Source organism: Oncorhynchus masou, unplaced genomic scaffold (assembly GCF_036934945.1).
Source record: "Oncorhynchus masou masou isolate Uvic2021 unplaced genomic scaffold, UVic_Omas_1.1 unplaced_scaffold_3012, whole genome shotgun sequence".
Lineage (NCBI taxonomy): Eukaryota > Metazoa > Chordata > Actinopteri > Salmoniformes > Salmonidae > Oncorhynchus > Oncorhynchus masou.
In genome coordinates, this window is record NW_027009431.1 from 1 (window position 1) to 25,956 (window position 25,956).

Here is a 25,956-nt window from a genome sequence, read left to right on the forward strand (position 1 = left end):
GTCAAAAGAAGTGCACTATATAGGGAATAGGGTGCCATTTTGGACTCAGCCCCTGAGCTTCAATCAGACAGCCGTCAGTAACAGCTAGCTCCATCTGGTTAAAGCCTGAACAGAATCATTCCAGCCATGCTCCAAATGACGGTGTCACATTCACACTCTCAACGCTTGGCATAGACCCTACAGGCCCATACTGGGGCAACCAGGCTGGGTTAAGTGGACTTTAATAGGAGAATCAAACGCTGGGCCTTAGATCTTAGTGCAGGTTAGGAGCATATGGTGGATATGGAGTGGTGTGATCTGGAGCGCAGCTAAGCCTTCCCCCCTCGCTCTCTCCCTCTTTCTGTCTCTTGCTCTCCCTCCAGCTCTCTCTAGTAGAGTGCCTCACAGAGTAGTCTGAGTTGGGGTGTAGAGTGCTGTCTAACTACAATCCAGAGGGTTTTGGGTGTGGAACGACAACCGGTTCTCTCTCCTTTGGTTTGTGTGTAGACATACCGTCTGTGACCCAAATAGCACCATATTCCCTGTATAGTGCACTACTTTTGATCAGAGCCTTATGATCTGCATACAGTAAATAATAGCGGTTCTACAGAGATTCTCTTCAGTGGTTCTATAGTGGTCTGGAAAAGGTTATGTGAATTAGAAAGATCAGACTGTGTCTTCAGAAGATATTCCCACCTTTTCCCTTTTTCAAAATGTTTTTACGTTACAGCCTTATTCTACAATGGATTCAATTATTTTTTTCCTCATCAATCTACACACAATACCCCATAATGACAAAGAAAAAACAGTTTTTTGAAAATGTATCACATTTAATAAAAACAGATACCTTATTAACATAAGTATTCAGACCCCTTGAGAATTGAAACTGAGCTCAGGTGCATCCTGTTTCCATTGATCATCCTTGAGATGTTTCAACAACTGGATTGGACTCCACCTGTGGTAAATTCAATTGATTGGACATGATTTGGAAAGGCACATACCTGTCTATTTAAGGTCCCACAGTTGACAGTGCATGTCAGAGCAAAAACCAAGTCATGAGGTCGAAGGAATTGTCCGTAGAGCTCCGAGACAGGAATGTGTCGTGTCACAGATCTGGGGAAAGGTACCAAAACATTTCTGCAGCATTGAAGGTCCCCAAGAACAAAGTGGCCTCCATCATTCTTAAATGGAAGAAGTTTGGAACCATCAAGACTCTTCCTAGAGCTGGCCTCCCGGCCAAACTGAGCAATCGGGGGAGAAGGGCTTTGTTTGGGGAGGTGAACAAGAACCCTGTGGAGATGGGAGAACCTTCCAGAAGGACAACCATCTCTGCAGTACTCCACCAATCAGGCCTCTATGGTAGAGTGACCAGACAGAAACCACTCCTCAGTAAAAGGCACATGATAGCCCGCTTGAAGTTTGCCAAAAGATACCTAAAGGACTCTCAGACCATGAGAAACAAGATTCTCTGGTCTGATGAAACCAAGATTGAACTATTTGGCCTGAATGCCAAGCATCACGTCTGGAGGAAACCTGGCACCATCCTTAAGGTAAAGCATGGTGGTGGCAGCATCATTCTGTGGGGATGTTTTTCAGCGGCAGGGACTGGGAGACTAGTCAGGATTGAGGGAAAGATGAACGGAGCAAAGAACAGAGAGAACCTTGATGAAAACCTGCTTCAGAGCGCTCAGGACCTCAGACTGGGGTCAGGACCTCAGACAGGACAATGACCCTAAGCACACAGCCAAGGCAACGCAGGAGTGGCTTCAGGACACGTCTCTGCATGTCCTTGAGTGGCCCAGCCAGAACCCGGACTTGAACCCGATCGGAACATCTCTTGAGAGACCTGAAAATAGCTGTGCAGTGACTCTCCTCATACAACCTGACAGAGCTTGAGAGGATCTGAAGAGAAGAATGGGAGAAACTCCCCAAATACAGATGTGCCAAGCTTGTAGCATCATACCCAAGAAGACTGAAGAAGAATCACTGCCAAAGGTGCTTTAACAAAGTACTGAATAAAGGGTCTGAATATTCATGTAAATGTGAAATTTCCGTTTCTTTATAACTTTGCCAACATTTCTAAAAACCTGTTTTTGCCATGTAATTGTTGGTTATTGAGTCTAGATTGATGAGAAAAAAACAACAATTGAATAAATGTAAGAATAAGGCAGTAACGTAACAAGGTGGACAAAGTCAAGGGGTCCGAATGCTCTCTATATTGGTGATTTACTCTTTATTCAAAAGCCCACATGGTTCAGTACTGAATTAGCTACAAGCTTCTGTGTGTTAGCCCATGGACGCTCGTTAAGCCTATGAAAACATATCCCATGATATGTATGCCACTACTTGTCTTGTCGAACACCTCTGTGGACATATTTAAATGTGTTTTAAAATATGAACGTGCACTGACAGTTTTTTTGTTGTCTTAGGCCAGACGATATTGTTTCACTGTATCACGGATTTCCCCCCCAGAAAAGTGAGGCGAGCGAGCAAAAAATAAACACAAAATAAATCTGGGAATTGGATAAGGAATAACAGTCCTTTACCACATTGTTCTAGGTTCTTGTGCAGTTTCTAGGCCTGAGAGAGTTCTATAATTCCATGCGAAAACCTACACAATTTTGCTTAAAAAGAATGCACATGTTACAATGTTACAACCATTAGAAATTCAACACAATGGGAGGATTAACTTGTGACAGTTTCTTTCTCCCTGATATTAAAAGTGCAATCCAATCTCCTAATTTATTGTCACGTATAGGGTAATAGACTATTTAACGTTTTTTTTCTAATTCAAGTATGATTGACAATAAATAATTGTAATCAAATTAAGATGTTGATGTATAGTAAGGAGTTCATTACCTGAATGCGTCTCTGTAGCCTACTAGGCGTTAACAAAATATTTATACAAATATGATTAGGCCTCTTATAGACGAGAGGCCTTGTAGAAAGAGGGTCAATCAAGTTAGGTCTGCCAAATTAATACATACATCCAGCCATAGAGTATAGCCTTTCATCATCAAAATACACAAATAGAAGCGTGAGTCTATATAGAGCAAGTTTGACTAAATTCCAGGCCAGTAACTTTGCTCACCGCATCCTCCTTCGATTGTCGTCTGGCTGCCACCTTGGAGCCCCCACCTTGGAGACGTCAATAACATCGTTGTGGAGCTGCTGATCTGCACGGAGTGTGTGCGTGCCACTGGCGATATACTTTCTGGACATGCTAGCTGTTCTCTGCGGTGCAACGTCACTTCAAACGCATTCAGTCTTGGTGTTAATGGTTGGCCTACTACTTAAAAACAATATATATATATATATATATATATATATATATATAATATATATGTATATATTGAACCTTTATTTAACTAGGCAAGTCAGTTAAGAACAAAATCGTATTTACAATGACGATGTAATACCGGTAAAATGTAAGTTATGAATCGCAAATCGCCATACAGCTGACACACTTCGATTTCGTCAATCATTTTGACTTCAATTTGGTTGTCCAAAATACTATCAGCTTGCACTGCGTCTTTGCTGATGAATGCCCTGATCTCAGGCCAGTTAATTGGTTCAATGACATTGTGGTTTCACCTATTAATCGCTTCTGATAGATCTGAAAATGATGCATTAACCATGAATTTAACCGACTGTTTGTTTGTAATGAGGGACGTTCCACGCTGAACCTGGACACATAAATAGTAGGAATTTGCGCCGGCTTCAGCCGTGACGGCGTGAGAGAGAAATGAAACATCTGCATGTCGCCTGCAGGTGCCAGCGTGTGTGTTTCACTGTCCAATCCGAGGCTCGAACATGATCTGAGCGTCTGATCTGAGGCTGTTTGCTCTCTTGTGCATAAAGTTGGGAAAGCCTCAAGGGAGAGCAGACTCTGCATTATAAACAAAGTGCCGCATATATTGCCCCAGAAATAACTTTTCTTCCCCCTTCCGGGATGTGAAGAAAAGTAAGGCAGGACATCCGTTAAACAGTAATTCAACTTTGGGCGGCCTTACCCTTTAAAAACGACCATTTCAACTTTGGGCGGCCTTACCCTTTAAAAACGACCATTTCAACTTTGGGCGGCCTTACCCTTTAAAAACGACCATTTCGACTTTGAATGTTGGAGTTATCAATTGTCCGATTAACAATCACCCATATTAGCAAACTGATTTAATGTCCAACTTCACATCTCCCTAGTAGGACCCTATAGGTTGTTTATCGTATAGGGCCCTATAGGTTGTTTATCGTATAGGGCCCTATAGGTTGTTTATCGTATAGGGCCCTATAGGTTGTTTATTGTATAGGGCCCTATAGGTTGTTTATCGTATAGGGCCCTATAGGTTGTTTATTGTATAGGGCCCTATAGGTTGTTTATCGTATAGGACCCTATAGGTTGTTTATCGTATAGGACCCTATAGGTTGTTTATCGTATAGGGCCCTATAGGTTGTTTATCGTATAGGGCCCTATAGGTTGTTTATCGTATAGGGCCCTATAGGTTGTTTATCGTATAGGGCCCTATAGGTTGTTTATCGTATAGGGCCCTATAGGTTGTTTATCGTATAGGGCCCTATAGGTTGTTTATCGTATAGGACCCTATAGGTTGTTTATCGTATAGGGCCCTATAGGTTGTTTATCGTATAGGGCCCTATAGGTTGTTTATCGTATAGGGCCCTATAGGTTGTTTATCGTATAGGGCCCTATAGGTTGTTTATCGTATAGGGCCCTATAGGTTGTTTATCGTATAGGGCCCTATAGGTTGTTTATCGTATAGGGCCCTATAGGTTGTTTATCGTATAGGGCCCTATAGGTTGTTTATCGTATAGGGCCCTATAGGTTGTTTATCGTATAGGGCCCTATAGGTTGTTCATCATATAAGGCCCTATAGGTTGTTTATCATATAGGGCCCTATAGGTTGTTTATCATATAGGGCCCTATAGGTTGTTTATCGTATAGGGCCCTATAGGTTGTTTATCATATAGGGCCCTATAGGTTGTTTATCGTATAGGGCCCTATAGGTTGTTTATCATATAGGGCCCTATTGTAACGCTCATCTTCTTCTTCTGACGAGGAGTAAGAGATATCGGACCAATTTGCAGTATGGTAAGTGTCCATTTTAATATGTAAAACTGAATACTACATAATACAAAATAACAAAGTGAAACAAACGAAACAGTCCCGTGTGGCACAAACACTGACACGGAAAATAATCACCCACAACTCAAAGGAGAAACCAGGCTCCCTAAGTATGATTCTCAATCAGGGACAACGATTGACAGCTGCCTCTAATTGAGAACCATACCAGGCCAAACACAGCAATCCCAAATCATAGAAAAAGGAACATAGACAACCCACCCAACTCACGCCCTGACCATACTAAACAAAGACATAACAACAGAACTAAGGTCAGAACGTGACACCTATAGGTTGTTTATCGTATAGGGCCCTATAGGTTGTTTATCGTAATGAACAATATCAGCAAAATGTCCACGATTACTAGCCTGTTTGGTCAGTGGCAATCGTTTTCTGTTTATCGTCACAGCTCTGTATGTGTGTGGAGGTATGTGAGAGAGAAACGCCCCGATGTTCTGAGTCTCTTTCTTTCTCAGTCTCTCTGTCTCGCTGAGGCATGCCAGTTTATTTACAAGTTCTGAACTCCTCTCTAATTTCTGGGGTATAATTGTGGTCTGGGATCAGATAACATCCAACAGAAACCATTTCTGGTGGTCATCTTCAGGCAGTTGTCATTCCATTGTAGATGTGTAACACACACACGCACAAACACACATGCACAGTCAGAGATGGGGCTCACTAGTAAACAAATCCTCTTTTGTGATGTCAGGTTTACGTTTTTGGAGCAATGTGTTGCTAATGTATTGTTACAGTAAGGTTATTGTTTATTTTGTGTCTTTTGTAAACATGCCAAGACTTACAGAATACAAAAAAACTCAGTACAAGTATTTAGCTTGAGGTTTATTGCTTCCTGTATTGAATATAAACCTGCTTAGTGCCGCTTACCAATAGTATTATACGCCTTGAGACAAGTAGGTATGCATTGAAATCAAGCCTGCATATACACGGAGTGGACAAAACATTAGGAACACCTTCCAAATAGTGAGTTGCACCCCCTTTTGCCCTCTGAACAGCCTCAATTAGTCAGGCATGGACTCTCTGTTTCAGAGGGGTTGGGTTAAATGTGGAAGACACATTTCGGTTGAATGCATTCTGTTTTGCAACTGACAAGCTATCTATCCCCTTAGCCTTTCCTTTCCACAAGGTGTTGAAAGTGTTCCACAGGGATGCTGGCCCATGTTGACTCCAATGCCTCCCACAGTTGTGTCAAGTTGGCTACTTGTCCTCTGTGTGGTCGACCATCCTTGATACACACGGGAAACTGTTGAGCGTGAAAAACCCAGTATTGTTGCAGTTCTTAAACACATTCAAACCAGGTGCGCCTGGCACCTACTACCATTCAACATGGATACGGGATCATAGCCTTCACCTGGATTCTTCTTTGCGCTCAGTCTATGTCACGGAAAGAGCACGTTGTTTGGTCCACTCAGTGTCAACTAGTGTGGACTGTGGTTCGCGTCCCAAATAGCGCCTATTCCCTTTATTCTGCACACTACTTTTGACCAGGGCCCATGGGGAATAGTGTGCCTTTTGGGATGCAGACAGGGAGCAGATTGAAACTGTTCCAGGCTGCCATTCACTGCGTAAGTGACCGGTATTACACCCGGCCGTTCTTCTCTCTGTGGCAGGGTGACAGGGGGTTGACGGGTTGACTAATCTATCCTCCATTCTGGGGGGTTTCTCATCTGGCTCTGTCCACTCTGGTAGTGGAGATAGGAGGCGGAATGAGAGGGAGGAGAAGGGGAGAGCGAGGGCGAGGGGAAAGAGAGAATGTGGGTAAGAGGTGGAGGAAAGGGGGAGAGAAGGATAGGGAGGAAGCTAGGTGTGCCGTGAGGAGAGTAGAGAAACCAGGAGATTTGTTTCTCTCTGAGATCAGTCCAACCCCCGACAGCCCTGCCCTGTCCTTCACTCCTACCACACACACACACACACACACACACACACGCACACACACACACACACACACACACACGCACACACGCACACACACACCCTCCTGCCCCAGCCCTTCGCTCTGCAGTGACTCGATTCCCGGTTGGGAGTTTGGAAGACATGCCGCGTTCAAAACAACTGGGAACTCGGAAATCTCTGACTTCCGTGAACTCTGAAAAATCTCTGACTAGGAAAAATCGTTTTGAATAGTCATCCAACTCGGAATACCAACTCGGGCCTCTGTCTCGAGCTCCGACCTGAAGATCACCGACGTCATGATTTGACCTCGTATTTTTCCCAGTTCCCAGTTGTCCTGAACGTGGCAACAGTGTAGGAAGACCACAGAATTCCACTGGTGAAGCTGGGCATGTTTGTTGTTGGGGTTCTGTAGAGGGAGGGAATGCTGAGGATGAATCTGATATCTTTCTCTCTCTGTCGCCCTCTTTCTCTCTGTCCATCTTTTTCTCTCTACTCTCCTTCTCTCTGTCTCTCTCGCTCTCTCCCTCAGGATTACAGAATTATACAGAAGTGTCATATTTAGCTTGTTTAGGCCATAAAGAATTAGATTAGGATGGTGTTTATTTCTACTCTTGCTGTTTGTTTCCTCCCTAGTCCGAAATGATCAACATCAAAATGATCTCTGTTTTTACCAGCTCTACTCAGAAAGCCACCAGACACTCACAGATTTGATGGGTGTCGTGTGTTTGTCAAAAACAAATAAGAGCACAGTTGGACAAGACAAACAGATGAACTAAACCCTCCCCAGGAGATTTAACAAACAGAAAAGACCCCCAAAAATAAATAAGAATCAGGTCAGCAGTAAGACTGTGGCCCAAAGGGCATGCGATTCCCTATTTAGTGCACTACTTTTGAGCCCTATGCTAGTATAGTACTTTTGAGCCCTACTGTAGTATAATATATATATTTTTAAAACGATACTAATATTCAAATATCAATATAATATCATCTCAAAATAATATTGCGATATGTAACGATCCCCCCCCATCACTACTATTTATGGAAAAGGGTGTAATTGTGTTGCCTGTGTTTGATGCCATAGTCACGTCTATATAGGGGAACATTTGGAGAAACTTGATCTTTTGAGAAGGTGTTTGTTATGGTGTTAAAACACTCTCTGGGACCCTGTAATCGGAGGCATTCTGCTCCTTCTCTGCCGTGGAGACATCCGTTGGACCGTTGGCTACTTCCTCTATTAAGCTACATTTGCTGGACTGGTGCCTTCGCTACCGCTCGTCTTCCAACATGTCCTTGTCATTTCTATGGAATGATGGTCGTTTTGTGTGTCCCCAGTGAGTTTGTGTCCTGGGTCGGCTGATGAGCAGTGTTTTTAGTCTTCTTAATTAGTGTTTTGGTGTTGTATGTTTTAAGTCTCCACAGTGACCATTGTTTGACGGGTTTGAATTGTTTTTGTGTGTCCCGGTGAGTTTATGATAGACAATGTGTTATTTCCTGTCCCCCCAGTGAGATAATGAGCTGGCTGGTGGACATTAGTGTTGTGTCATTAACGACGTTGTGTTATTTCCTGTCCCCCCAGTGAGATAATGAGCTGGCTGGTGGACATTAGTGTTGTGTCATTAACGACGTTGTGTTATTTCCTGTCCCCCCAGTGAGATAATGAGCTGGCTGGTGGACATTAGTGTTGTGTCATTAACGGTGTTGTGTTATTTCCTGTCCCCCCAGTGAGATAATGAGCTGGCTGGTGGACATTAGTGTTGTGTCATTAACGACGTTGTGTTATTTCCTGTCCCCCAGTGAGATAATGAGCTGGCTGGTGGACATTAGTGTTGTGTCATTAACGACGTTGTGTTATTTCCTGTCCCCCCAGTGAGATAATGAGCTGGCTGGTGGACATTAGTGTTGTGTCATTAACGATGTTGTGTTATTTCCTGTCCCCCCAGTGAGATAATGAGCTGGCTGGTGGACATTAGTGTTGTGTCATTAACGACGTTGTGTTATTTCCTGTCCCCCCAGTGAGATAATGAGCTGGCTGGTGGACATTAGTGTTGTGTCATTAACGACGTTGTGTTATTTCCTGTCCCCCCAGTGAGATAATGAGCTGGCTGGTGGACATTAGTGTTGTGTCATTAACGACGTTGTGTTATTTCCTGTCCCCCAGTGAGATAATGAGCTGGCTGGTGGACATTAGTGTTGTGTCATTAACGACGTTGTGTTATTTCCTGTCCCCCCAGTGAGATAATGAGCTGGCTGATGGACATTAGTGTTGTGTCATTAACGACGTTGTGTTATTTCCTGTCCCCCAGTGAGATAATGAGCTGGCTGGTGGACATTAGTGTTGTGTCATTAACGACGTTGTGTTATTTCCTATCCCCCCAGTGAGATAATGAGCTGGCTGGTGGACATTAGTGTTGTGTCATTAACGACGTTGTGTTATTTCCTGTCCCCCCAGTGAGATAATGAGCTGGCTGATGGACATTAGTGTTGTGTCATTAACGACGTTGTGTTATTTCCTGTCCCCCCAGTGAGATAATGAGCTGGCTGGTGGACATTAGTGTTGTGTCATTAACGACGTTGTGTTATTTCCTATCCCCCAGTGAGATAATGAGCTGGCTGGTGGACATTAGTGTTGTGTCATTAACGACGTTGTGTTATTTCCTGTCCCCCCAGTGAGATAATGAGCTGGCTGGTGGACATTAGTGTTGTGTCATTAACGGCGTTGTGTTATTTCCTGTCCCCCCAGTGAGATAATGAGCTGGCTGGTGGACATTAGTGTTGTGTCATTAACGACGTTGTGTTATTTCCTGTCCCCCCAGTGAGATAATGAGCTGGCTGGTGGACATTAGTGTTGTGTCATTAACGACGTTGTGTTATTTCCTGTCCCCCCAGTGAGATAATGAGCTGGCTGGTGGACATTAGTGTTGTGTCATTAACGACGTTGTGTTATTTCCTGTCCCCCCAGTGAGATAATGAGCTGGCTGATGGACATTAGTGTTGTGTCATTAACGACGTTGTGTTATTTCCTGTCCCCCCAGTGAGATAATGAGCTGGCTGGTGGACATTAGTGTTGTGTCATTAACGACGTTGTGTTATTTCCTGTCCCCCCAGTGAGATAATGAGCTGGCTGGTGGACATTAGTGTTGTGTCATTAACGACGTTGTGTTATTTCCTATCCCCCCAGTGAGATAATGAGCTGGCTGGTGGACATTAGTGTTGTGTCATTAACGACGTTGTGTTATTTCCTGTCCCCCCAGTGAGATAATGAGCTGGCTGGTGGACATTAGTGTTGTGTCATTAACGACGTTGTGTTATTTCCTGTCCCCTCAGTGAGTTTGTGAGCTGGCTGGTGGACATTAGTGTTGTGTCATTAACGACGTTGTGTTATTTCCTGTCCCCTCAGTGAGTTTGTGAGCTGGCTGGTGGACATCGGGGAGACTGATAACCCAGAGGAGGGGGTTCATCTGGGACAGGCTCTACTGGAGAATGGCATCATACACCATGGTAAGTGATCCACTATACTGTATGTTCATCGTCATGTAGTCCAGGGTTCTCCAACTGGCGGCCCGCCGGTCGAATTTGGCCTTCAGTGATTTTATTTGACCCCCACAAGTTTCTTCCACCTACATCTAAACCTGAAACATCTTCCTCTTCCTCCTCTTCCCTCACCTCGATGTTCCTCATACGCCTAACAATCACACTTACGTCTTTCACACCTTGTTATCCCTAGTCCTTCCTAAATGTTCTGATTCTCATCATCCCCAGAAACAGGAACATACAGTGTGTTTATCTATACAGTATATCTACAGTGTATTTATCTATACAGTATACCTACAGTGTGTTTATCTATACAGTATACCGTATACCTACAGTGTGTTTATCTATACAGTATACCCACAGTGTATTTATCTATACAGTATACCGTATACCTACAGTGTATTTATCTATACAGTATACCTACAGTGTATTTATCTATACAGTATACCTACAGTGTATTTATCTATACAGTATACCGTATACCCACAGTGTATTTATCTATACAGTTACCTACAGTGTATTTATCTATACAGTATACCGTATACCCACAGTGTATTTATCTATACAGTATACCGTATACCCACAGTGTATTTATCTATACAGTATACCGTATACCTACAGTGTATTTATCTATACAGTATACCGTATACCTACAGTGTATTTATCTATACAGTATACCGTATACCCACAGTGTATTTATCTATACAGTATACCGTATACCCACAGTGTATTTATCTATACAGTATACCGTATACCCACAGTGTATTTATCTATACAGTATACCCACAGTGTATTTATCTATACAGTATACCTACAGTGTATTTATCTATACAGTATACCGTATACCTACAGTGTATTTATCTATACAGTTACCTACAGTGTATTTATCTATACAGTATACCGTATACCTACAGTGTATTTATCTATACAGTTACCTACAGTGTATTTATCTATACAGTATACCGTATACCTACAGTGTATTTATCTATACAGTATACCTACAGTGTATTTATCTATACAGTATACCGTATACCTACAGTGTATTTATCTATACAGTATACCTACAGTGTATTTATCTATACAGTATACCTACAGTGTATTTATCTATACAGTTACCTACAGTGTATTTATCTATACAGTTACCTACAGTGTATTTATCTATACAGTATACTGTATACCTACAGTGTATTTATCTATACAGTTACCTACAGTGTATTTATCTATACAGTATACCGTATACCTACAGTGTATTTATCTATACAGTATACCCACAGTGTATTTATCTATACAGTATACCGTATACCTACAGTGTATTTATCTATACAGTATACCGTTGTTACGAATCCCTTTTGGCCCGACAGTCTAGGGGGGATGGTAAAGAGACTTGTAACATAACTCATGCAAATTATTATTGTGACAAAGGAAAAGTGTGAACGAAATAAGCACAACAACTGAAATCTACCGTCAAACTCTAGGTTTATTTATAAACACTCGGTAATGGGGGGAGCAGGAAAAGGGGCTGAGCTGGACCCAAGGAAAGAAACAATAAGTATTCAAAAACACCCCTAAGCTAGACTAGCCTACTTTAACAACAGCTAACTAACTAACCAAAAATACAGTGGGTGGTCCGCCCAGTTCTAACTAGTGTATTTAACAAAGTTCACCTACGGGTAGTGTATGCCCATGGGCGACTTGTCTTGGTTTCCCCCTTTTCCACCAGCAATCAAACACAAACACCATAACCAAAAACAATACTCACAGGTGATGACAAAGTGCTATGAGGTGCTTAAACAAAAGAGAGGTTAAGACACAAAGCGAGAGTGAAACACAGAGACCTACAGACATGGCATTTACAGAGAGATTGAGCTGAGCTCTAGAACAAACAAATGATGGGGTTTTTAAACCATGGGGAAGGAACTGTGATAGGTTTAGGAAATATGAGGAGGTGTGTCTTCTGATTGATGATTGATTGTTGACTGATTGGGGAGTGATGATTTTCACCTGTGAGGGGAGAAGGAGAGAAAAGAAACACACACACAGGATACACACACACACAGGATAACTGTATCCGTAACAACCGTATACCTACAGTGTATTTATCTATACAGTATACCTACAGTGTATTTATCTATACAGTATACCGTATACCTACAGTGTATTTATCTATACAGTTACCTACAGTGTATTTATCTATACAGTATACCGTATACCTACAGTGTATTTATCTATACAGTTACCTACAGTGTATTTATCTATACAGTATACCGTATACCTACAGTGTATTTATCTATACAGTATACCGTATACCTACAGTGTATTTATCTATACAGTATACCTACAGTGTATTTATCTATACAGTATACCGTATACCTACAGTGTATTTATCTATACAGTTACCTACAGTGTATTTATCTATACAGTATACCGTATACCTACAGTGTATTTATCTATACAGTATACCGTATACCTACAGTGTATTTATCTATACAGTATACCTACAGTGTATTTATCTATACAGTATACCGTATACCTACAGTGTATTTATCTATACAGTTACCTACAGTGTATTTATCTATACAGTATACCGTATACCTACAGTGTATTTATCTATACAGTATACCTACAGTGTATTTATCTATACAGTATACCGTATACCTACAGTGTATTTATCTATACAGTATACCGTATACCTACAGTGTATTTATCTATACAGTATACCGTATACCTACAGTGTATTTATCTATACAGTATACCGTATACCTACAGTGTATTTATCTATACAGTATACCGTATACCTACAGTGTGTTTATCTATACAGTATACCGTATACCTACAGTGTATTTATCTATACAGTATACCGTATACCTACAGTGTATTTATCTATACAGTATACCGTATACCTACAGTGTGTTTATCTATACAGTATACCATATACCTACAGTGTATTTATCTATACAGTATACCTACAGTGTATTTATCTATACAGTATACCGTATACCTACAGTGTATTTATCTATACAGTATACTGTATACCTACAGTGTATTTATCTATACAGTATACCTACAGTGTATTTATCTATACAGTATACCGTATACCTACAGTGTATTTATCTATACAGTATACCGTATACCTACAGTGTATTTATCTATACAGTATACCTACAGTGTATTTATCTATACAGTATACCGTATACCTACAGTGTATTTATCTATACAGTTACCTACAGTGTATTTATCTATACAGTATACCGTATACCTACAGTGTATTTATCTATACAGTATACCTACAGTGTATTTATCTATACAGTATACCGTATACCTACAGTGTATTTATCTATACAGTTACCTACAGTGTATTTATCTATACAGTATACCGTATACCTACAGTGTATTTATCTATACAGTATACCTACAGTGTATTTATCTATACAGTATACCGTATACCTACAGTGTATTTATCTATACAGTATACCTACAGTGTATTTATCTATACAGTATACCGTATACCTACAGTGTATTTATCTATACAGTATACCGTATACCTACAGTGTATTTATCTATACAGTATACCGTATACCTACAGTGTATTTATCTATACAGTATACCGTATACCTACAGTGTATTTATCTATACAGTATACCGTATACCTACAGTGTATTTATCTATACAGTATACCGTATACCTACAGTGTATTTATCTATACAGTATACCTACAGTGTATTTATCTATACAGTATACCTACAGTGTATTTATCTATACAGTACACCGTATACCTACAGTGTATTTATCTATACAGTATACCGTATACCTACAGTGTATTTATATATACAGTATACCGTATACCTACAGTGTATTTATATATACAGTATACCGTATACCTACAGTGTATTTATCTATACAGTATACCGTATACCCACAGTGTATTTATCTATACAGTATACCGTATACCTACAGTGTATTTATCTATACAGTATACCGTATACCTACAGTGTATTTATCTATACAGTATACCGTATACCTACAGTGTATTTATCTATACAGTATACCGTATACCTACAGTGTGTTTATCTATACAGTATACCGTATACCTACAGTGTATTTATCTATACAGTATACCGTATACCTACAGTGTATTTATCTATACAGTATACCGTATACCTACAGTGTGTTTATCTATACAGTATACCATATACCTACAGTGTATTTATCTATACAGTATACCTACAGTGTATTTATCTATACAGTATACCGTATACCTACAGTGTATTTATCTATACAGTATACCGTATACCTACAGTGTATTTATCTATACAGTATACCGTATACCTACAGTGTGTTTATCTATACAGTATACCATATACCTACAGTGTATTTATCTATACAGTATACCTACAGTGTATTTATCTATACAGTATACCTACAGTGTATTTATCTATACAGTATACCTACAGTGTATTTATCTATATTTGCATGGGAAACATATGTTTGCCAAAGCAAGTGAAATACACAATAAACAACAAAAAAAAAAAAAAAAAAAAAAATGACTTTTCAAATGTCATTATGTCATGTTGTAACGATGTATAAATAGTAAAGTGAAAATAAATAAACATAAATATGGGTTGTATTTACAATGGTGTTCTTCACTGGTTGCCCTTGTGGCAACAGGTCACAAATATTGCTGCTGTGATGGCACACTGTGGTATTTCACCCAATAGATGCCTTTGTTATGGGAGGTTTGGAAATCTCTCTCTCTCTCTCTCTCTCTCTCTCTCTCTGGCTCTCCCTCTCTCTCTCTATCTCTATCTCTCTCTGTCTCTCTCCATCTCTCCCTCTCTCTCTCTCCGTCTCTCTCCATCTCTCTCTGTCTCTCTCTGTCTCTCTCTGACTCTCTCTCTCTCTCTCTCTCTCTCTCTCTCTCTCTCTCTCTCTCTCTCTCTCTCCATCTGTATGTCTCTCTGTCTCATTCAATTTAAGGGCTTTATTGGCATGAGAAACATATGTTAACATTGCCGAAGCAAGTGAAGTAGATAATAAACAAAAGTTAAATAAACAGTAAACATTACTATCCCAAAAGTTACAAAATAATGAAGACATTTCAAATGTCATATTATGTGCAAATAGTTAAAGTACAATTGGGAAGATAGTTCAACATAGACATGGGTTGTATTTACAATGGGTTTGTTCTTCACTTGTTGACCTTTTCTTGTGGCAACAGGTCCCAAATCTTGCTGCTATGATCGCACACTGTGGTATTTTACCCAATAGATATGGGAGTTTATCGAATAGATTTTGATAATTAGCAGGTATCGGCCTAATTCGGCTCTGCATGCATTATTTGGTGTTTTACGTTGTAAACTGCACCCTTGTCTCACTCATTGCCCTTGTGCAAAAAAACAATGTTATTTTTCAGTTTAATACCACATGTGCTGTTTGAGTAAATCGATTTTATGATGTCATGTACTTTACCCCCAATGCCACTTTGGAGGGTTTTGTAATATAATCCATCATGCCAGAAGGAATCAAAAGCATCCTTAAATCAACAAAACATTCAAATAGTTTCCCTCTGCTTTTCTGTTGAACATGCTGGTTTATTAGTGTGTGTAATGTGGTCTGTTCTGTGTTTGGGTCAGAGGAAACGGCAGAGCGGTTCCCCATGTTACTGGTGACACATATTCCTCTCTAGTTATTAGGGTCCAATTTGTCACTTTAAATTATAAATATATATATATATATATATATATTGGGGGGTTATGAGCTTCCGGTTCCAAATATCAGGGAAGCAGCCCCTCTCCAAAACCAGGTTGAATAGTTTTAAAAAGGCATCGTGGAGTACTGTGTTTTAAGCATTTCACAGCCCACCGCTCTCTGTCTCTCCATCTGTGTGTCTCTCTCTGTCTCTCTCTGTGTGTGTGTCTCTCTCTGTCTCTCCATCTGTGTGTCTAGGCTGTCTGTCTGTCTGTCTGTCTGTCTGTCTGTCTGTCTGTGTGTCTAGGCTGCCTGTCTGTCTCTCCATCTGTCAGTCTCTCTCTGTCTCTCTGTGTGTGTGTGTCTCTCCGTCTGTCTGTCTGCCTGTGTGTCGGTCTGTGTGTCTAGGCTGTCTCTCTCCATCTGTGTGTGTGTGTGTGTGTGTGTGTGTGTGTGTGTGTGTGTGTGTGTGTGTGTGTGTGTGTGTGTGTGTGTGTGTGTGTGTGTGTGTGTGTGTGTGTGTGTGTGTGTGTGTGTGTGTGTGTGTGTGTGTGTGTGTGTGTGTGTGTGTGATAAATAGCTTTGGGTTCAACAAGTGAAGCCTTTCAGACCAGTAATTTCACCCTTATGTTTTTTATTTACATAGACCAGTGTAGAGCAGATGTCTTATTTAAAACTCTCTCTCTCCTACCAGACTGTTTAGATAACAGCTTACATATAACCATCTCTTCTCACCATGCCGTTTATTTAATATAGTTTAAAATGGCTGCTCTGCGGCTGCGGATTAGGACTGTGTGATGCATTTAGTGTGTCGAGCTGTGGCCGGGGTCCTGCTTACATCATTTACACTGCACCCTACACACATGCACGCACGCACGCACACACACAGACAGACACACACACAGACAGACGGTACCTTTCCCCACGGCTCTGTACGTGTTTTATTTGTTCCTGAAAAGAATTGGGCCTGTGGCCAAGCGGTGTCCTAAATCACTCCCACTGCTTTATTGCTTCCTAACACCGAGTGAGTCCAGGGGTTTAGACTTTAGTTAGTTCTACTCCCTGGTGGTGAGGCTAGCCCCCTTAACTCCCAGCCCCTGATAGCTCTCTGTCTAACACACACACACACACACACACACACACACACACACACACACGCGCGCGCGAATGAATAAGTATCCAGGATTGGTTATCATAATAACTACATGCTACATGCTACAGTACCAGTACAAGATGCTGATCCAACTGATTTCTTTTCGGAGGGTCTTGGAAAAGTATAGTGAAAGGGAGATGCTTTTTAACACAGCAGCTGTTATCTGTAACCCCTCTGCTTTACAATTTGAATGTTCTCTCACACACTAGTACAACTGAACTGGTTCAGGCATGGTTTGAATATGATAAAAACCTATTATATTTACCAAAGCACCCCCCCCCCCCCCACAAAAAAATAAATAACTTGACTATGATTTGCATGCATAAGTAGTTGAACGTTTTTAAAAGATGAACTACAACGCTCCAACCAACCATGATATCATATGCTTCGTATGTATTTCACCTTGCGAATTGTGTCTTCAGTCACAGACAAACACCAGTTCAAGCCAGAGCCGGTGCTATACCGTTTCCGCTACGACGACGGGACCTACCACCCCAGGAGTGACATGCAGGACGTCATCTCCAAGGTAACCAGTTCTCCTCTTCTGGGGGGTCCGGATGAACAGACACTCATCTGCTCCGTTGTATCGGGAGACCTGTAGCAACATTCAGCTGTTGTCATACTTCTAATGAAATATCTCTCTTCCTGTGTCTCCCTCCCTACAGGGTGTCAGACTCTTCTGCAGGCTCCATAGTCTCTTCACTCCGGTCATCAGGTACAGTACGGTAGGGATGTGTCTCAAGTGACAGCCTTTCCCCTATATAATGTAATACTTTCGGCCCATAGGCCCATAGGGTTAAGGTCTGAAGTCGTGCACAATGTAGGGGATAGGGTGCCATTTGGGAGACGCAGACTAGGCCACGCCAGGTGGCCACTGCGTCTTCCAGTCCATTACACATGTCTCTCCACGTCTCTGGCAGGTGGGCCGGCCCAGTGTTACCGTAGCGCCCAGTTCTCAGAACTTTAAATAGCACCAGCACCACAGAGAAGGAGAAATGAGAGGGAACAATTACATGATGAACTAAAGTATGATGTCATTGTTTGGAAAGACAAGGTTTGAGAGAGAGGAGAGCCAAGGTTTGAGAGCAGGGGAGAGCCAAGGTTTGAGAGAGAGGAGAGCAGGGGAGAGCCAAGGTCTGAGAGAGAGAGGAGAGCAGGGGAGAGCCAAGGTTTGAGAGAGAGGAGAGCAGGGGAGATGGAAGGAATTGATGTGGAGGGTTATGGAGTGGGGCAGTATTAGGGATAGTCCTAGAACTAGATCTACTACTGACTCTATACAATACTGATGGAGCCATCCACCCCTGTAGCTACAGTAGGAGAGGAGAGGGGGTAGAGGAGGAGGGGGTAGAGGAGGAGAGGGGGTAGAGGAGGAGAGGGGCGTAGAGGAGAGGGGTAGTGGAGGAGAGGAGAGGGGGTAGTGGAGGAGAAGAGAGAGGGGGTAGAGGAGGAGAGGGGGTAGAGGAGAGGGAGGAGAGGGGGTAGTGGAGGAGAGGAGAGGGGGTAGTGGAGGAGAAGAGACAGGGGGTAGAGGAGGAGAAGAGAGGGGATAGAGAAAGGAGAAGAGAGGGGGTAGAGGAGGAGAAGAGAGGAGAGGGGTAGAGGAGAAAGGAGAGGAGAGGGATGGAGGAGAAGAGGGTAGAGGAGAGGAGAGTAGAGGGGGTAGAGGAGGAGAGTAGAGGGGGTAGAGGAGGAAGGAGAGAGGGTAGAGGAGAGGAGAAGAGAGAAGAGGAGAAGAGAGGGTAGAGGAGGAGGAGAGAGAGGGGGTAGAGGAGAAGAGCAGGGGGTAGAGGAGAAAGGAGAGGAGAGGGGGTAGAGGAGAAGAGCGAGGGGGTAGAGGACAAAGGAGAGGAGAGGGGGTAGAGGAGAAGAGCGAGGGGGTAGAGGAGAGAGGAGAGGGGTAGAGGAGAGAGGAGAGGAGAGGGGTAGAGGAGAGAAGAAGGAGAGGGGGGGTAGAGGAGGAGAGAGGAGAGGGGGTAGGGGGAGAGGGGTAGAGGAGGACGAGAGGGGTAGAGGAGAGAGGTGAGAGGGGTAGAGGAGAGAGGAGAGGGGTAGAGGAGAGAGGAGAAGGGTAGAGGAGAGAGGAGGGGTAGAGGAGAGAGGGGTAGAGGAGAGAGGAGAAGAGGGGGGTAGAGGAGAGGAGGGAGAGGGGGCAGAGGAGAAGAGCGAGGGGGTAGAGGAGAGAGGAGGGGGTAGAGGGAGAGGGGAGAGAGGGAGAGGAGGAGGGGAGAGGAGAGAGGAGAGGGGTAGAGGAGGGGAGAGGAGAGGGGTAGAGAGGGGGTAGAGGAGAGAGGAGAAGGGGTAGAGGGAGAGAGGAGTAGAAGAGAAGGGGTAGAGGAGAAGGGAGAGCGGGGGGGTAGAGGAGAGGGAGGAGAGGGGTAGAGGAGAGGGGGTAGAGGAGAGAGAGGGGGAGAGGGTAGAGGAGAGAGGAGAAGGGTAGAGGAGGGAGAGGAGAGGAGGAGAGGAGAGGGGTAGGAGAGGGGTAGAGGAGAGAGGAGAGGGGTAGAGGAGAGAGGAGAAGGAGAGGAGGAGAGGGAGGAGGAGAGGAGGGGGCAGGGAGAGGAGAGGGGTAGAGGGGGTAGAGGAGAGGAGGAGAGGGGGTAGAGGAGAGAGGGGGGTAGAGGGAGAGGAGGAGAAGGGTAGAGGAGAGTGGGGAGAGGGAGAGGAGAGGGGAGGAGAGGGGTAGAGGAGAGGAGAGGGGTAGAGGAGAGAGGAGACAAGAGGGGTAGAGGAGAGAGGAGAGGGGTAGGGAGAGAGGAGGGGAGAGGGAGGAGAGGGGAGAGGTAGAGGAGACAGGGGGTAGAGGAGGAGAGAGGGGTAGAGGAGAGAGGAGGGAGAGGGGTAGAGAGGGAGAGGAGAGGGTAGAGAGAGAGAAGGGTAGAGGAGAGGAGAGGGGAGGGGTAGAGGAGAGGGGGAGAGGGTAGAGGAGAGGGGTAGGGAGAGAGGAGACGAGAGGGGTAGAGGAGAGAGGAGAGGGGTAGAGGAGAGAGGAGAAGGGTAGAGGAGAGAGGAGTGGAGAGGGGGTAGAGGAGAAGAGCGAGGGGGCAGAGGAGAGAGGAGAGGGGTAGAGGAGAGGAGGGGGTAGAGGAGAGGGAGAGGGGTAGAGGAGAGAGGAGACAAGAGGGGTAGAGGAGAGGAGTAGAGGAGAGGGGTAGAGGAGAGAGGAGAGGGGTAGAGGAGAGAGGAGACGAGAGGAGGAGAGGAGTAGAGGAGAGGGGTAGAGGAGAGAGGAGAGGAGAGGGGGTAAAGGAGAGAGGAGAGGAGAGGGGGTAGAGGAGAGAGGAGAGGAGAGGGGGTAGAGGAGAGAGGAGACGAGAGGGGTAGAGGAGAGAAGAGACGAGAGGGGTAGAGGAGAGAGGAGGGGAGAGGGGGTAGAGGAGAGAGGAGAGGAGAGAGGAGAGGAGAGGGAGAGAGGAGAGGGGTAGAGGAGAGAGGAGGGGAGAGGGGGTAGAGGAGAGAGGAGAGGAGAGGGGGTAGTGCTTACAGGACAGTACTTTACACACACTTCTAACAGTACTTAGGCATTAACACAGTGCCTATTAGAGAAATGTTTCTTCCATCCAGTATTGATGGAGTCATCAGCCCCTGTAGCTACAGTCTCATTAGAGTTCAATCAAAGCATCGCCTCTAGCCATTTCATGTCCAACACAGACATCCAATAACAGAAACACTGCCTCTGTGGTGTAACACATTAGCCAGAACACCATGCAATCATCCCAAATGGCAACCTATTCAATAGGGCTCTGGTCAAAAGTAGTGCACTATAAAGGGAATAGGTTATCATGTGTGATGATTCCACGGTGTGAGACTGTAGCTACAGGGGCTGATGACTCCATCAATGCTGGCCGGATGACAGAGTAATGTCCCCTGATGTTCTCTTATATTGTTACACAAACAACACTAAGGAAGCGGACGTGGCGTCAGTTAACACGCTCTTCATCCCAACTGTCCATCGACACTCTGTTCCGTTGAGCAACGGTCCGCTTCGTATACTGTGGCGAAGGAAGCGGGCGTGCCAGGATTACCCAGATCGCACCTGTTTTCAATTTAGCCTGTTCAGAAGGCGTGTTGCATGAATATTTCCGTAGCTGGACGCGTTGAACCCAGGGTGCATGTGTCTGCCAGCTCGCCTACAGAGGATGAGAGACGAGTCGACTGATATGGGCTTTGACACCAAATATTTTTATATCCTGAGCTCTGACACTGTTGACACTGTTGACACAGTCCGCATCCCAAATAGAACCCTATTCCCTGCAAAGTGCACTACTTTTTACCGGATCTTGACGGACCCTGGTGAAAAGTAGTGCACTATTAAGGGAATAGGGTGCCATTTGGCACACAGGCACGTATAGGAGCAATATCGACCTCCTAAAAACAGCTTCATTTATTAAACATTGCGATCGATTGCTTGAGAGTCGAACGGTCAGTTTCAGATCGGATGTTAAAAGCGTCCAAATCGATGTCTGCTTTCCACAGCACCTCTCTGTGTTTATGTAGGTCACAGCCCAAACACTACAGACCCACTAAAGGCCATAGGATCAATATAGACAGACACGTTGCATCGGTCACACCTAAGGGACTGTGTCACTTCTATACATTCCATTTCAATGCCCACACCCCATGGCCCATACAGACAGGGTGTCAGTCTTTGTAGCTCTGCTGAATGGATGTTACACCATGACCAACTGTCAGGAACCACACCATGGTGGGGGTAGAGGAGAGGGGTAGAGGAGGAGAGGAGAGATGAGGAGAGGGGGTGGAGGAGGAGAGAGGAGGAGACCATGGTGGGGGATAGAGGAGGAGACCATGGTGGGGGGTAGAGGAGGATAGAGGAGGAGACCATGGTGGGGGTAAAGGAGGAGAGAGGAAGAGACCATGGTGGGGGATAGAGGAGGAGACCATGGTGGGGGATAGAGGAGGAGACCATGGTGGGGAGAAGAGGAGGAGACCATGGTGGGGGATAGAGGAGGAGACCATGGTGGGGGGTAGAGGAGGAGACCATGGTGGGGGGTAGAGGAGGAGACCATGGTGGGGAGAAGAGGAGGATAGAGGAGGAGACCATGGTGGGGGGTAGAGGAGGAGACCATGGCGGGGAGAAGGAGGAGGATGGTGGGGGGTAGAGGAGGAGACCATGGTGGGGGGTAGAGGAGGAGACCATGGTGGGGGGTAGAGGAGGAGACCATGGTGGGGGGTAGAGGAGGAGACCATGGTGGGGGGAGAGGAGGAGACCATGGTGGGGAGAAGAGGAGGAGACCATGGTGGGGAGAAGAGGAGGAGACCATGGTGGGGGGTAGAGGAGGAGACCATGGACCATGGGGGAAGAGGAGGAGACCATGGTGGGGAGAAGAGGAGGAGACCATGGTGGGGGATAGAGGAGGAGACCATGGTGGGGGATAGAGGAGGAGACCATGGTGGGGGGTGGGGGATAGAGGAGGAGACCATGGTGGGGAGAAGAGGAGGAGACCATGGTGGGGGATAGAGGAGGAGACCATGGTGGGGGATAGAGGAGGAGACCATGGTGGGGGATAGAGGAGACCATGGTGGGGGGTAGATGGGGGGGTAGAGACCATGGTGGGGAGAAGGAGGAGACCATGGTGGGGAGATAGAGGAGGAGACCATGGTGGGGGGTAGAGGAGGAGACCATGGCGGGGAGAAGAGGAGGATAGAGGAGGAGACCATGGTGGGGGGTAGAGGAGGAGACCATGGTGGGGGGTAGAGGAGGAGACCATGGTGGGGGGTAGAGGAGGAGACCATGGTGGGGGGTAGAGGAGGAGACCATGGTGGGGAGAAGAGGAGGAGACCATGGTGGGGAGAAGAGGAGGAGACCATGGTGGGGGGTAGAGGAGGAGACCATGGACCATGGTGGGGAGAAGAGGAGGAGACCATGGTGGGGAGAAGAGGAGGAGACCATGGTGGGGAGAAGAGGAGGAGACCATGGTGGGGAGAAGAGGAGGAGACCATGGTGGGGAGAAGGGGAGGAGACCATGGTGGGGGTATAGGAGGAGACCATGGTGGGGTGTAGAGGAGGAGACCATGGTGGGGAGAAGAGGAGGAGACCATGGTGGCGAGAAGGGGAGGAGACCATGGTGGGGAGAAGAGGAGGAGACCATGGTGGGGAGAAGAGGAGGAGACCATGGTGGGGAGAAGGGAGGAGACCATGGTGGGGGGTAGAGGAGGAGACCATGATGGGGAGAAGGGGAGGAGACCATGGTGGGGAGAAGAGGAGGAGACCATGGTGGGGAGAAGGGGAGGAGACCATGGTGGGGGGTAGGGGAGGAGACCATGGTGGGGAGAAGAGGAGGAGACCATGGTGGGGAGAAGGGGAGGAGTAGAGTTGAAGTGTACAGAAAGTCCTGCTGGTAGGCTCAGCTGCGTGTCTGCCATTAAATAAGTTGTACACAGAATAGTGTACTGTACATTAACTTAAGCTAGCTAGAGTGGTGGATGACCCTGTCAATCTAGCTTTGTTGACACAGGGTAGAAATATACCTAAGGTTTTGTGAGGGAGAGGCAGACGGAGAGGGAGAGAGAAAGATTGTGTGAGAGAGAGAGAGAGAGAGAGATACAGAGAGAGAGATACAGAGAGAGAGATACAGAGAGAGAGATACAGAGAGAGAGATACAGAGAGAGAGAGAGTGAGAGACAGAGAGAGAGTGAGAGAGTGAGAGTGAGAGTGAGAGACAGAGAGAGAGAGAGAGAGACAGAGAGAGAGAGAGAGAAGAGAGAGAGAGTATCCCTCACAATGCATTCCTGCCTCTGTGTGTGATGAGTGCCTCTGCCGTGTGTGTATCTTTCACAATGGGTCTCTGGCCCTTGGAATGCCAGGCCTCGAATTGGAGCGTTCAGCCCCTACCTAATTAGGTGGAATTTCCTGGCTGACGAAGCGTGTGTGTGTGTGTGTGTGTGTGTGTGTGTGTGTGTGTGTGTGTGTGTGTGTGTGTGTGTGTGTGTGTGTGTGTGTGTGTGCGCCCGCTTTCCCCACAAGAAAGCAGTGAATCCGCCCCCACAACCGGGTCCCTCGGGCCATTTTAGTGTTACACTTCTCTCCTGTAGGGATACATGCAACCCCCGCAGTCAGTGCCTGTGCTCCAAATGGCAACCTAATGCACTACTTTTGACTTGGGCCATTTGGGACGGAGCCCTACACTTCTACCGGCTCTAATGACAGGACACACAATGATGTGGTTTGAACCGATCAATTCCTATGGATTGTAAAATAATGAAAGGTATGCCAGTATGCCTGCCAGTCTCGCCTTGCTGGACTGGGCCTGATGATGATGATGATGATGATGATGATGATGATGATGATGATGATGATGATTATTTATTTTAGGGGATAGATCAGCTTTAATATTGCAGATAGATTGTAGCTTCCATCAATGTAATTGTCTGCATCATTTCCAATCCCCCATATATATATATATATTTGTAAATATATACATACACTACTGGTGTGAAGTGGTAGAACACCTACTCAATTGCCCAAAGTTGGCTCTTTTACAACGAGGGTCAATGGGAAAGACTGTTTGTTTCCCCCAATTAGTGGGTGTGGTGGAGGGGAATTCCTTCTTGCGACGTGAATATCGACTCAGAGTAGCCCTTTGCGGTGTCCATAAAAATGAGAATGAGTTCCGGGTGGGTGTACGATATGGACATGCGGCCTTTTCCAATGGGCTGCGTAGCATTTCTCCACCCACCTGAACCCTTTCTCACATGTAACAGTCCCCGGAAACTCACTGCAGCCATTTTAAATCCATCACAGTGACTTTGCAAGTGCACACTTCTGGAAAAGGACGGAGAATTGTGTCTTAACCCTAAGAGGCGACCGGGCTGCCTCCCATATAGAGGGAATGTAGTCCAGAGGGCAGGAGGCAAGCTGAAACTCCTCTCTGACCTTAACCACTTTTCAGCCACTAGCTCTTCAGTTCAGCTCTGCCTCCTCATGCCAGGCATATGGCTTCCCGCTGGCCCAGTCTTTACCCCTCGTTTTTCACTCTGACAGCCTGCTCTTAACCCCCCCCGTCCGTCCGTCCGTCCGTACCCCCAGGCCCGCTAATTCTGAGGGGAAAACAGCCAGCGTCCTGCCTCCCTGGCTCTTTTCCTGGAGTTCTGGGCATGGCACAGCAGAGCAACGTGCCTAACTAACAAATACCATACATCACACCACCCCCGCCCTCATCAGTGTCCAGACCCGGTGTCTAACACAGTAATGCAGTTGAATGTCCCACTATGGTTGTGGTGGTCCTGGACTTTCCAGCCCTGGCCAAAGCCCTTGTGTGTCCGTAGGGAGATCCCTGTGTTCATGGGAAAATCACCCACCGACGCGGTTCAGTCACATTTCCTGGTCTGTGTGTGTGTTTGTGTGTGTGTGTGTGTGTGTGTGTGTGTGTGTGTGTGTGTGTGTACAATATGGGTGTGTGTCACAGTATGGGTGTGTGTGACAATGACATTCCCTGGTCTGGCAGGCAGAGGAGGGGTCAGCTGACTGAGTCAGTCATAGTGGTAACACTGTGATAACACACAGTCCCAAATATCACCCTGTTCCCTTATAGAGTCAAGCGTAGTGCAC

At 45.2% G+C, this 25,956-nt stretch overlaps 1 protein-coding gene across 1 annotated transcript in view; it reads left to right on the forward strand.

Annotated features, from left to right (window-relative positions):
• Positions 1 to 10,418: 10,418 nt before the first annotated feature.
• Positions 10,419 to 25,956, forward strand: part of LOC135534107 (phosphatidylinositol 3,4,5-trisphosphate-dependent Rac exchanger 2 protein-like) — a gene marked incomplete at both ends in the record, with an annotated part of 34,902 nt that continues 19,364 nt past the window's right edge. Inside the window, 3 exons of the mRNA XM_064961242.1 lie at positions 10,419 to 10,519; positions 17,813 to 17,916; positions 18,056 to 18,105. Of these exons, the coding sequence (XP_064817314.1) occupies positions 10,419 to 10,519; positions 17,813 to 17,916; positions 18,056 to 18,105 (255 nt within the window). The remainder of the gene's footprint in view (positions 10,520 to 17,812; positions 17,917 to 18,055; positions 18,106 to 25,956) is intronic.